Genomic DNA, 10,939 nt, shown 5'->3' with positions numbered 1-10,939 from the left:
GCACTGCGCAAGCGCCGCCCGGCCCGGCCTCGCTTCCTCCCATTGCGCAGGCGCCTCTCCCCGTTCCGGGGCTCACTCCGCCCGCCGCCGCATTGGCTCCGCTGTGGGCGCCCCGCGCAGGCGCAGCGGGCCAGCCAGTCCCCGGCCCCCGCCGACAGCGGACGGTGATTGGTCCCTGCCAGGCCGGAGCGCGGATTGGCGGGTTCGAAGGCGCCGGCGGCGCCGGAGCGAGGAAGGCAGGATGGTGGCGGCCGAGGCGCCCCTGCGGGGCTTGGCGAGCTGGGGGCTGCGGGCGGTCAGTGCGGGTAAGCGGCGGGAGGCCTGAGCCCGGCCACGGGGCTGCCGGGGAGACCTTCAGGGGAGGGGGACTGAAGGAAGAGGGGCTTCTACGGGGAGGGGCTGGGGGAGGAGAACTGGGCGAGGAGGGGGGCTGGGGGGGGAGGAGAACTGGACGAGGCGGGGGCTGGGAGAGGCGGGGGGGGAGGAGAACTGGACGAGCGCGGGGGGCTGGGAGAGGCGGGGGGGAGGAGAACTGGACGAGGCGGGGGGCTGGGAGAGGCGGGGGGGGAGGAGAACTGGACGAGGCGGGGGGCTGGGAGAGGCGGGGGGGGAGGAGAACTGGACGAGGCGGGGGCTGGGAGAGGCGGGGGGGGGGAGGAGAACTGGACGGGGGGGGAGGAGAACTGGAGGAGGCGGGGGGCTGGGAGAGAGGCGGGGGGGGGAGGAGAACTGGACGAGGCGGGGGGCTGGGAGAGGCGGGGGGGGAGGAGAACTGGACGAGGCGGGGGGCTGGGAGAGGCGGGGGGGGAGGAGAAACTGGACGAGGCGGGGGGCTGGGAGAGGGGGGGGGGGAGGAGAACTGGGCGAGGCGGGGGGCTGGGAGAGGCGGGGGGGGGAGGAGAATGGGCGAGGAGGGGGGCTGGGAGAGGCGGGGGGGGAGGAGAACTGGGCGAGGAGGGGTGGGAGAGGCGGGGGGGGGGAGGAGAACTGGGCGAGGAGGGGGGCTGGGAGAGGGGGGGGGGGAGAACTGGGCGAGGAGGGGGGCTGGGAGAGGCGGGGGGGGAGGAGAACCTGGACGAGGGGGGGGCTGGGAGAGGCGGGGGGGGAGAGAAACTGGACGAGGCGGGGGGCTGGGAGAGGCGGGGGGGGAGGAGGAGAACTGGACGAGGCGGGGGGCTGGGAGGAGGGAGGGGGGGAGGAGAAACTGGACGGGGGGGGGAGGAGAACTGGAGGAGGCGGGGGCTGGGAGAGGCGGGGGGGGAGGAGAACTGGACGAGGCGGGGGGCTGGGAGAGGCGGGGGGGGAGGAGAACTGGACGAGGCGGGGGGCTGGGAGAGGCGGGGGGGGGAGGAGAAATGGACGAGGCGGGGGCTGGGAGAGGCGGGGGGGAGGAGAACTGGCGAGGCGGGGGGCTGGGAGAGGCGGGGGGGGAGGAGAATGGGCGAGGAGGGGGGCTGGGAGAGGCGGGGGGGGGAGGAGAACTGGGCGAGGAGGGGGGCTGGGAGAGGCGGGGGGGGGAGGAGAACTGGGCGAGGAGGGGGGCTGGGAGAGGCGGGGGGGGGAGAACTGGCGAGGAGGGGGCTGGGAGAGGCGGGGGGGGAGGAGAACTGGACGAGGGGGGGGCTGGGAGAGGCGGGGGGGAGGGAAACTGGGAGAGGCGGGGGGGGGGGGGAAAGAGCGGGGGGTGGGAGAGGCGGGGGGGGAGGAGAACTGGACGAGGGCGGGGGCTGGGAGAGGCGGGGGGGGAGGAGAAACTGGGACGAGGCGGGGGCTGGGAGAGGCGGGGGGGAGGAGAACTGGACGAGGCGGGGGCTGGGAGAGGCGGGGGGGGAGGAGAAACTGGACGAGGCGGGGGGCGGGAGAGGCGGGGGGGGAGGAGAACTGGACGAGGCGGGGGGCTGGGAGAGGCGGGGGGGGAGGAGAACTGGACGAGGCGGGGGGCTGGGAGAGGCGGGGGGGGAGGAGAACTGGACGAGGCGGGGGGCGGGGAGAGGCGGGGGGGGGAGGAGAACTGGACGAGGCGGGGGGCTGGAGAGGCGGGGGGGGAGAGAGAACTGGACGAGGCGGGGGGCTGGGAGAGGCGGGGGGGGAGGGAACTGGAGAGGCGGGGGGGGAGGAGAACTGGACGAGGCGGGGGGCTGGGAGAGGCGGGGGGGAGGAGAACTGGACGAGGCGGGGGGTGGGAGAGGCGGGGGGGGAGGAGAACTGGGCGAGGCGGGGGGCTGGGAGAGGCGGGGGGGAGGAGAACTGGGCGAGGAGGGGGCTGGGAGAGGCGGGGGGGGGAGGAGAACTGGGCGAGGAGGGGGGCTGGGAGAGGCGGGGGGGAGGAGAACTGGGCGAGGGGGGGGCTGGGAGGCGGGGGGGGAGGAGAACTGGGCGAGGAGGGGGGCTGGGAGAGGCGGGGGGGGAGGAGAACTGGGCGAGGAGGGGGGCTGGGAGAGGCGGGGGGGGAGGAGAAACTGGGCGAGGAGGGGGGCTGGAGAGGCGGGGGGGAGGAGAACTGGGCGAGGAGGGGGGCTGGAGAGGCGGGGGGGGAGGAGAACTGGGCGAGGAGGGGGCTGGGAGAGGCGGGGGGGAGGAGGAGAACTGGGCGAGGAGGGGGGCTGGAGAGGCGGGGGGGGAGGAGAACTGGGCGAGGAGGGGGGCTGGGAGAGGGGGGGGGGAGGAGAACTGGGCGAGGAGGGGGGCTGGGAGAGGCGGGGGGGAGGAGAACTGGGCGAGGAGGGGGGCTGGGAGAGGCGGGGGGGGGAGGAGAACTGGCGAGGAGGGGGGTGGGAGAGGCGGGGGGGGAGGAGAACGGGCGAGGAGGGGTGGGAGAGGCGGGGGAGGAGGAAACTGGGCGAGGAGGGGGCTGGGAGAGGCGGGGGGGGAGGAGAACTGGGCGAGGAGGGGGGCTGGAGAGGCGGGGGGGAGGAGAACTGGGCGAGGAGGGGGGGCTGGGAGAGGCGGGGGGGAGGAGAACTGGGCGAGGGGGGGGCGGTGGGAGAGGCGGGGGGGGGAGGAGAACTGGACGAGGCGGGGGGCGGGGAGAGGCGGGGGGGGGAGGAGAATGGACGAGGCGGGGGGCTGGGAGAGGCGGGGGGGGAGGAGAACTGGACGAGGGGGGGCTGGGAGAGGCGGGGGGGGAGGAAACTGGACGAGGCGGGGGGCTGGGATAGGGGGGGGGGGGGAGGAGAAATGGACGAGGGGGGCTGGGAGAGGCGGGGGGGGGAGGAGAACTGGAGGAGGCGGGGGGCTGGGAGAGGCGGGGGGGGAGGAGAACTGGAGGAGGCGGGGGGCTGGAGAGGCGGGGGGGGGAGGAGAACTGGGAGGAGGCGGGGCTGGGAGAGGGGGGGGGAGGAGAACTGGACGAGCGGGGGGGGCTGGGAGAGGCGGGGGGGAGGAGAACTGGACGAGGCGGGGGGGGGGCTGGGAGAGGCGGGGGGAGAGAATGGAGGAGGCGGGGGGCTGGGAGAGGCGGGGGGGGAGGAGAACTGGAGGAGGCGGGGGGCTGGGAGAGGCGGGGGGGGAGGAGCTGGAGGAGGCGGGGGGGGAGGGCGGGGCTGGGAGAGGCGGGGGGGGAGGAGAACTGGAGGAGGCGGGGGGCTGGGAGAGGCGGGGGGGGAGGAGAACTGGAGGAGGCGGGGGGCTGGGAGAGGCGGGGGTGGAGGAGAAGACGAGGCGGGGGGGCTGGGAGAGGCGGGGGGGGAGGGCTGGACGGGCGGGGGGGGGGAGGGGGGGGGGAGGAGGGACGAGGCGGGGGCTGGGAGAGGGGGGGGGGGGGGGAGGAGAACTGGACGAGAGCGGGGGGCTGGGAGAGGCGGGGGGGGAGGAGAACTGGGCGAGGAGGGGGGCTGGGAGAGGCGGGGGGGGAGGAGAACGAGGAGGGGGGCTGGGAGGGGCGGGGGGGGGCGTTCTGAGGTTCCAGGGGCTGAAGGATGAAGGGGCTTTAGGGGGCTGGGGTGGTCACTGCTTCCTCCGTCCGCAATGCCTGGGGCTTAGGGTGAGGGAGGGTTCCTGAGTTCTCCTCTGTTTCTATCTCCTACCCAACAAGAGCCCCATCTCCAAAGGGAGTGGACTGAGAGGCTGGCCTGGGAAGTTGTGTGGTGTTCGGGCCTGGGGAGTGTCTGTGGGATCCTGGAACAGGTTGGTGTGGGAGCCAGGACTCCTGGATTCTACTCCCTGAGCTGCCCTGAACATCGCTGCTCCTCTCCGTGCCCCTCTGTGGAATAGCTCCAGTGCTATTGGCCTGCTTCGTGGGGAGCTCAGGGTTTAAAACCAGAGCCGCCCCCACCTGGATTATCTGTCATTGCCTGTTTCCCGAATCTGGGATCTCGCCCTTTGTCAGTTGCACTGAGCATCTTCTCCATTGTCAGAAATCACTGTATTCAGCGGCCCCCTGTTGTCCAGTTTGCCACCGTTCTGCTGTAGTTTGCTAGTTATTAATAATGCCGTGGATATTAAAACTGGGCTGCATCTCTTCTGTGGATAATAGAAAGCTGCTCTGATTCATAGATCAGTTGAGCTGTCTGATTTAACTTTTCTTTGTTTCCGGTTTCATTGTTTTCTATTTCAGAAGCTTGCAGAATGTGTAGTTTTCAAAAACAGTAGGGGGATATTTATTTCTTTTAGCAGCTGCTTCTATTTATAGGTTTCAGAGTAGCAGCCCTGTTAGTCTGTATTTGCAAAAAGAAAAGGAGGACTTGTGGCACCTTAGAGACTAACAGATTTATTGGAGCATAAGCTTTCGTGAGCTTGAGCTCACTTCATCTGATGCATTCAGTGGAAAATACAGTGGGGAGATTTATATACCTAGAGAACATGAAACAATGGGTGTTACCATACAGACTGTAAGGAGAGTGATCACTTAAGGTGAGCTATTACCAGCAGGAGGAGGGGGGGACCTTTTGTAGTGATAATCAAGGTGAGCCATTTCCAGCAGTTAACAAGAATGTCTGAGGAACAGTGCGGGAGGGGGAATAAACATGGGGAAATAGTTTTACTTTGTGTAATGACCCATCCACTCCCAGTCTCTATTCAAGCCAAAGTTAATTGTATCCAGTTTGCAAATTAATTCCAATTCAGCAGTCTCTCCTTGGAGTCTGTTTTTGAAGTTTTTTTGTTGAAGAATTGCCACTTTTAGGTCTGTAATCAAGTGACCAAAGAGATTGAAGTGTTCTCCCACTGGTTTTTGAATGTTATAATTCTTGACATCTGATTTGTGTCCATTTATTCTTTTATGTAGAGGCTGTCCAATTTGACCAGTGTACATGGCAGAGGGGCATTGCTGGCACATGATGGCATATATCACATTGGTAGATGTGCATGTGAATGAGCCTCTGATAGTGTGGCTGATGTGATTAGGCCCTATGATGGTGTCTCCTGAATAGATATGTGGACACAGTTGGCAATGGGCTTTGTTGCAAGGATAGGTTCCCGGGTTAGTGGTTCTGTTGTGTGGTGTGTGGTTGCTGGTGAGTATTTGCTTCAGGTTGGGGGGCTGTCTGTAAGCAAGGACTGGCCTGTCTCCCAAGATCTGTGAGAGTGATGGGTCGTCCTTCAGGATAGGTTGTAGATCCTTGATGATGCGTTGGAGAGGTTTTAGTTGGGGGCTGAAGGTGATGGTAAGTGGCATTCTGTTACTTTCTTTGTTGGGCCTGTCCTGTAGTAGGTGACTTCTGGGTAGTCTTCTGGCTCTGTCAATCTGTTTCTTCACTTCAGCAGGTGGGTATTGTAGTTGTAAGAATGCTTGATAGAGATCTTGTAGGTGTGTCTCTCTGTTTGAGGGGTTGGAGCAAATGCGGTTGTATCGTAGAGCTTGGCTGTAGACGATGGATCGTGTGCTGTGGTATGGATGAAAGCTGGAGGCATGTAGGTAGGAATAGCGGTCAGTAGGTTTCCGGTATAGGGTGGTGTTTATTTGACCATCGCTTATTAATACCGTAGTGTCCAGGAAGTGGATCTCTTGTGTGGACTGGTCCAGGCTGAGGTTGATGGTGGGATGGAAATTGTTGAAATGATGGTGGAATTCCTCAAGGGTTTCTTTTCAATGGGTCCAGATGATGAAGATGTCATCAATGTAGCGCAAGTACAGTAGGGGCATTGAGGGACGAGAGCTGAAGAAGCGTTGTTCTAAGTCAGCCATAAAAATGTTGGCATACTGTGGGGCCATGCGGGTACCCATAGCAGTGCCGCTGATTTGAAGGTATACGTTGTCCCCAAATGTGAAATAGTTATGGGTGAGGACAAAGTTCAGCCACCAGGTTTGCCGTGACATTAACGGGGATACTGTTCCTGACGGCTTGTAGTCCATCTTTGTGTGGAATGTTGGTGTAGAGGGCTTCTACATCCATAGTGGCCAGGATGGTGTTTTCAGGAAGATCACCGATGGATTGTAGTTTCCTCAGGAAGTCAGTGGTATCTCGAAGATAGCTCAGACGTTCTTGTCAACTGCTGGAAATGGCCCATCTTGATTATCGCTGCAAAAGGTTTCCCCCTGCCCCCTGCTGGTAATAGCTCACCTTAAGTGATCACTCTCGTTACAGTGTGTATGGTAACACTCATTGTTTCATGTTCTCTAGGTATATAAATCTCCCCACTGTATTTTCCACTGAATGCATCGGATGAAGTGAGCTGTAGATCCCGAAAGCTTATGTTCAAATAAATTTGTTAGTCTCTAAGGTGTCACAAGTACTCCTTTTCTATTTATATACATTTTTGTTTGGAAAACTCTGTTAGAGTTTATAAGATGCTACTTGAGAATAGGTTTCAGAGTAGCAGCCGTGTTAGTCTGTATTCACAAAAAGAAAAGGAGGACTTGTGGCACCTTAGAGATTAACAAATGTATTTGAGCATAAGCTTTCGGGAGCTACAGCTCACTTCATTGGATGCAACTTGAGAATAGTTTCTTATTGACATAATTGTCAGTAGTAGACAGCAGAAGAAGTTGCATATCTGTCCAATACGGTATGTCAGGGGTAGGCAAACTTTTTGGCCCGAGGGCCACATCTGGGTATGGAAATTGTATGGAAGGCCATGAATGCTGACAAAATTGGGGTTGGGGTGCAGGAGGGGGTGTGGGGTTGGGGATGAGGGCGGGAGGGGGCTCTGGGCTGGGGCGGGAGGGGCTCAGGGGTGCAGGCTGTGGGCGGTACGTACCTCAAGCAGCTCCAGGAAGCAGCAGCATGTCTCCGCTCCAGCTCCTACATGGAGGCCCGGCCAGGGGGTTCTGCACGCTGCCCGGTCTGCAAGTGCCACCCCTGGAGCTCCCATTGGCCACAGTTCCCAGCCAATGGGAGTTGTGGGGGCGGTGCTTGGGGTGGGGGCAGCACACAGAGCCCCCTGGCTGCCCTTAAGCATAGGAGCCATAGGGAGAACTTGTCACTGCTTCTGGGAGCTGCCCAGATCTGCGGCATGCGCATGCAGAGCGGCCCCCGAGCCCACTCCCCGGCTGGAGCATGGGAGCTGGGCAAGTCCCAGACCCTGCTCCCCAGCAGGAGCTCGAGGGCTCGATGTGGCCTTTGGGCCATAGTTTGCCCACCCCTGGGCTGTGTGATTCTAATTTGCACTTGCTGAAAATTTCCATAAGAATGCTAGAGCAAAACTTAGGGGTGGGGGTGGGAGTGTAAAAATAATTTTGTTGATTTTGGGCTTTGTGTTTAAATAAATAAATAAGACAAATGCAAAAATTGAGCCAAATTTTGAACTGACATTCTTGCTGAAATGTTCAGCAACAGCAATTCAGATATGTGTGTGTGTGTGTATATATATATATACACACACACATATCTCAGAGTTGTATGTAACTTCCACACGCTATTGCTATTAATTTTTTGTCAATAAGAAACTAATATGAAATGTAATTCTCAAATTTATGGTTTGAAATGTATAATAATCTCAATTTCTGCATTCAATTTTAATAAATAATTATTAACATCTGTGGTTTTTCTCTTGGTTTCTTGCTAGTACAATAATTTAAGTAAATAAAAATGTCAAATGGTACTTGGGGATAAGCAGCATTTTTATCTGTCAAAAATCATATAAATAGCTACATCTAAGTTTGTATTTTGACATATATACAGGTATTACTTTTCCCAGCATTGAAACACAGCCAGCTACAGCCTGTGGTATGGCAGCTGTTTAACAGTGCTCGGCAACACTGCACAATAATTTAGTGCAGGCAATGCATAATACTGCACCTAATTGAGAGTACTCTGGCATTGTTATTTTTTAAAGAGGAAAAAAATAAATTAGTCTTTGCAAACTATTGTAAAGATGGAGGAGAGATCAGATTTTCATCCCGCCAGTCTGAATTATATCGTCTTTATTTTACTGTCTTTAAAAGTCTATTTGGACTGTCACTTGTAGTTTGAAAAGCCACACTCCCAAGAATGTCAGGAACATGGAGAACATTTTGAGTGTGAAGATGATACCTAGGTGAAATAATTACCCAGTAACTGAAAAGCACAACTACAAACTATCTGAATGCGAAACAAAGATAGGAGGAATAATAAGAGAACAATATGGCTCTCTCAGGAACTCTTTAATGACCTGGAAATCAAAAGGGAATCCCTACAAAAAGTGGAAACATGGCATAATTGCTAAGGAGGAGTACAAAAAAATAGCACAAGCATGTAGGGACAAAATCAGAAAGCCTAAAGCATAAAATGAGTTACATCTAGCAAGGGAGATAAAAGGCAATAAAAAGAGGTTCTTTCAATACATTAGGAGCAAGAGAAAGACGAACCGTCCAGAGAAGAGCAACAAAATGATTAAAAACGTTTAGGAAACCTGGCATATGAGGAAAGGTTAAAAAATTGGACATGTTTAGGCTTGAAAAAAGAAGACCAAGGAGAACTCGATAACAGTCTTCAAGTATGTTAAGGCCTGTTATGAAGAGGACTATGATCAGTTTTTCTCCATGTCCACTGAAGACAGGACAAGAAATAATGGGTTTAATCTGCAGCAAGGACGATTTAGATTAGATGTTAGGAAAAACTTTCTAACTGACTAAAGGGTAGTTAAACTCTAGAATAGGCTTCCAAAGGAGGTTGTGGAACCCCCATCTTCGGAGGTTTTAAAGAACAATTTGGACAGGCACCTGTCAGGGATGGTCTGTGTATACTTGGTTCTTCCTCTGTGCTGGGAAATGGACTTGATGACTTCTCAGGGTCCCTTCCAGCCCTACATTTCAGTGATCTAAGGCATTGTCCTTTTTTTACCCCTACTATCTGATTTCTTTCCTGATGATTAGTTAACGGAGGATTACTGTTACTTCCTATTGTGGTAATTATAAATTGTTTGTTTTCATGTTTGTCCAGGTGCCAGAGATATGGGTACCTTAATAAGCTATTATAAAGGAATAACATGTACATCCTTATGTCCTCTTGTAATTACTGTGAGCCTCTAAAAAGAAAAACAGGGAATGGAATCTCATAGCAGAAAGAACCTTCACAAGCACCGGCCTGGGACAAATTCCACCTCTTTCTGAGTTCCCCATAGTTTATGATCTTTGATGGTGAATTGTGTTTCCTTTCACCTCAGTAATGGAGAATACCACAGCATTTTACCTTTTTATAACCTGCATAGGGACAAGAAAAAATAGCTGCTAAGTTTTAGACCTATAGAGCTCCAAATGGTTTAAGATACAGAATCACATATTGAAAGAGACTGACACATCTACGGTCATCTGAGGCTCCTGAGTTAACAGACCCTCAAGGAGAGGCCTGTGGCAGGATGTTTTGGGGAAAGGGTCCTTTGCTCTGAAAGTGTCCTTTGCCAGTTCGCTAACAAAACATAGAATTGTTGAACTTCATTGCACAGTGCAAGGCCTGTACAATTTCTGAGGTTTTCCTGAAGGGATTTGGCGTGGGTAAGACTTTATTCTTGATTAGCTGAAGGGAGTCACCTTGTGAATATTGACCTAACTCATAAAAAATCACATAAAAAAAAAAGTTATATTTGTGATTGAAGTTTAAATAGGTACATTTAATAAGTCAAAGTGAGAGATTTATCTTTAAAGGATTGTTGTTCTAAAGGTTTTGTTAATGCCAGCCCAAAGTGCAGGTATTAGTACTCCTATCCTAAACTGTTTTATACTCATAAAAAACTGTCACATTCCTTCTCAGAAGTGGCCACACTTCAGTGGTAAGTGAAGTGATCCCTGTTTATATTTTTAGATCAAACTTATAAAGTGCTTTGGAATGAAAAGTTCTATATAAGTCTATTATATTTTTTGAATAAGTGTGTGTGTGTTGCATCTTTTTCCCCCAGCCTGGGTTGACACAGTCTGGGAACTAGATTTCACTGAGACAGAGCCTCTGGATTCCAGAATAGAAGAGGGGATCACAGAGGATGGACTTGATTCCTTCAGCGAACTTTACAAGACTCTCTACTCTTTTGTTGACGAGGACCATGGGACCACTGAAGTAAGTTGGAAATTATCCATCTCTCTACTTGGTGGCAAAGATGTACCCACTGAATCTTCCTACTATGCATACTCTCCCCATCTTTCTGTAGTAGTTTAGTAATTAAATATTTTGACCTCCGAATGAGTAACTGATATTTTATACAGTTGTGTTCAAAGAATACATATCTGAGATGCAGGCTGTTTCACAGAAAGGATATTAAAATAAAAAACCTACGTATGTGGGGAGTGGACAGAAGGACAATTTTTCAAAGTGTTAATGGTAGCTGACAGGGAACTGTATTGCCCTGGTGTGGTTCACAAAAGAGTTCTATGGTTAAGTAGTGGCTAGGCGTCTTCTGAACGAAAGTGTTGTTCTAACCATCTCTTCTCCATCCATTTACTTTAAATCATGAAAGAAAATCTCTAATTTAAACAAGTTTGGTTATCCCAAATGGCATGGTTCAGTGAATTTAAAAAAAAAAAAAAATCTAGCTTGTGAATGACCTGTTTTTCCTTCAAACCAGCATCATAGCCCTTTGTGTTCTTTTTGAT

At 54.8% G+C, this 10,939-nt stretch overlaps 1 protein-coding gene across 2 annotated transcripts in view; it reads left to right on the top strand.

Moving 5' to 3' along the window:
* Window positions 1-88: 88 nt before the first annotated feature.
* The window catches only part of NCAPD3 (non-SMC condensin II complex subunit D3), a 49,934-nt gene continuing 39,083 nt past the window's right edge, over window positions 89-10,939 (top strand). Inside the window, exons 1-2 of one of the 2 annotated variants that reach the window (XM_037882302.2) lie at window positions 89-305; window positions 10,252-10,406. In XM_037882302.2, the coding sequence (XP_037738230.1) occupies window positions 242-305; window positions 10,252-10,406 (219 nt within the window). In that variant the 5' untranslated portion in view covers window positions 89-241. The remainder of the gene's footprint in view (window positions 306-10,251; window positions 10,407-10,939) is intronic. The other variant, XM_037882303.2, reaches the window with a different exon arrangement.

This window comes from Chelonia mydas, chromosome 22 (genome assembly GCF_015237465.2).
Source record: "Chelonia mydas isolate rCheMyd1 chromosome 22, rCheMyd1.pri.v2, whole genome shotgun sequence".
Taxonomy (NCBI): Eukaryota; Metazoa; Chordata; order Testudines; family Cheloniidae; genus Chelonia; species Chelonia mydas.
Note: the sequence above shows the minus strand (reverse complement) of the source record. Positions and strands in the feature narration are given on the sequence as shown.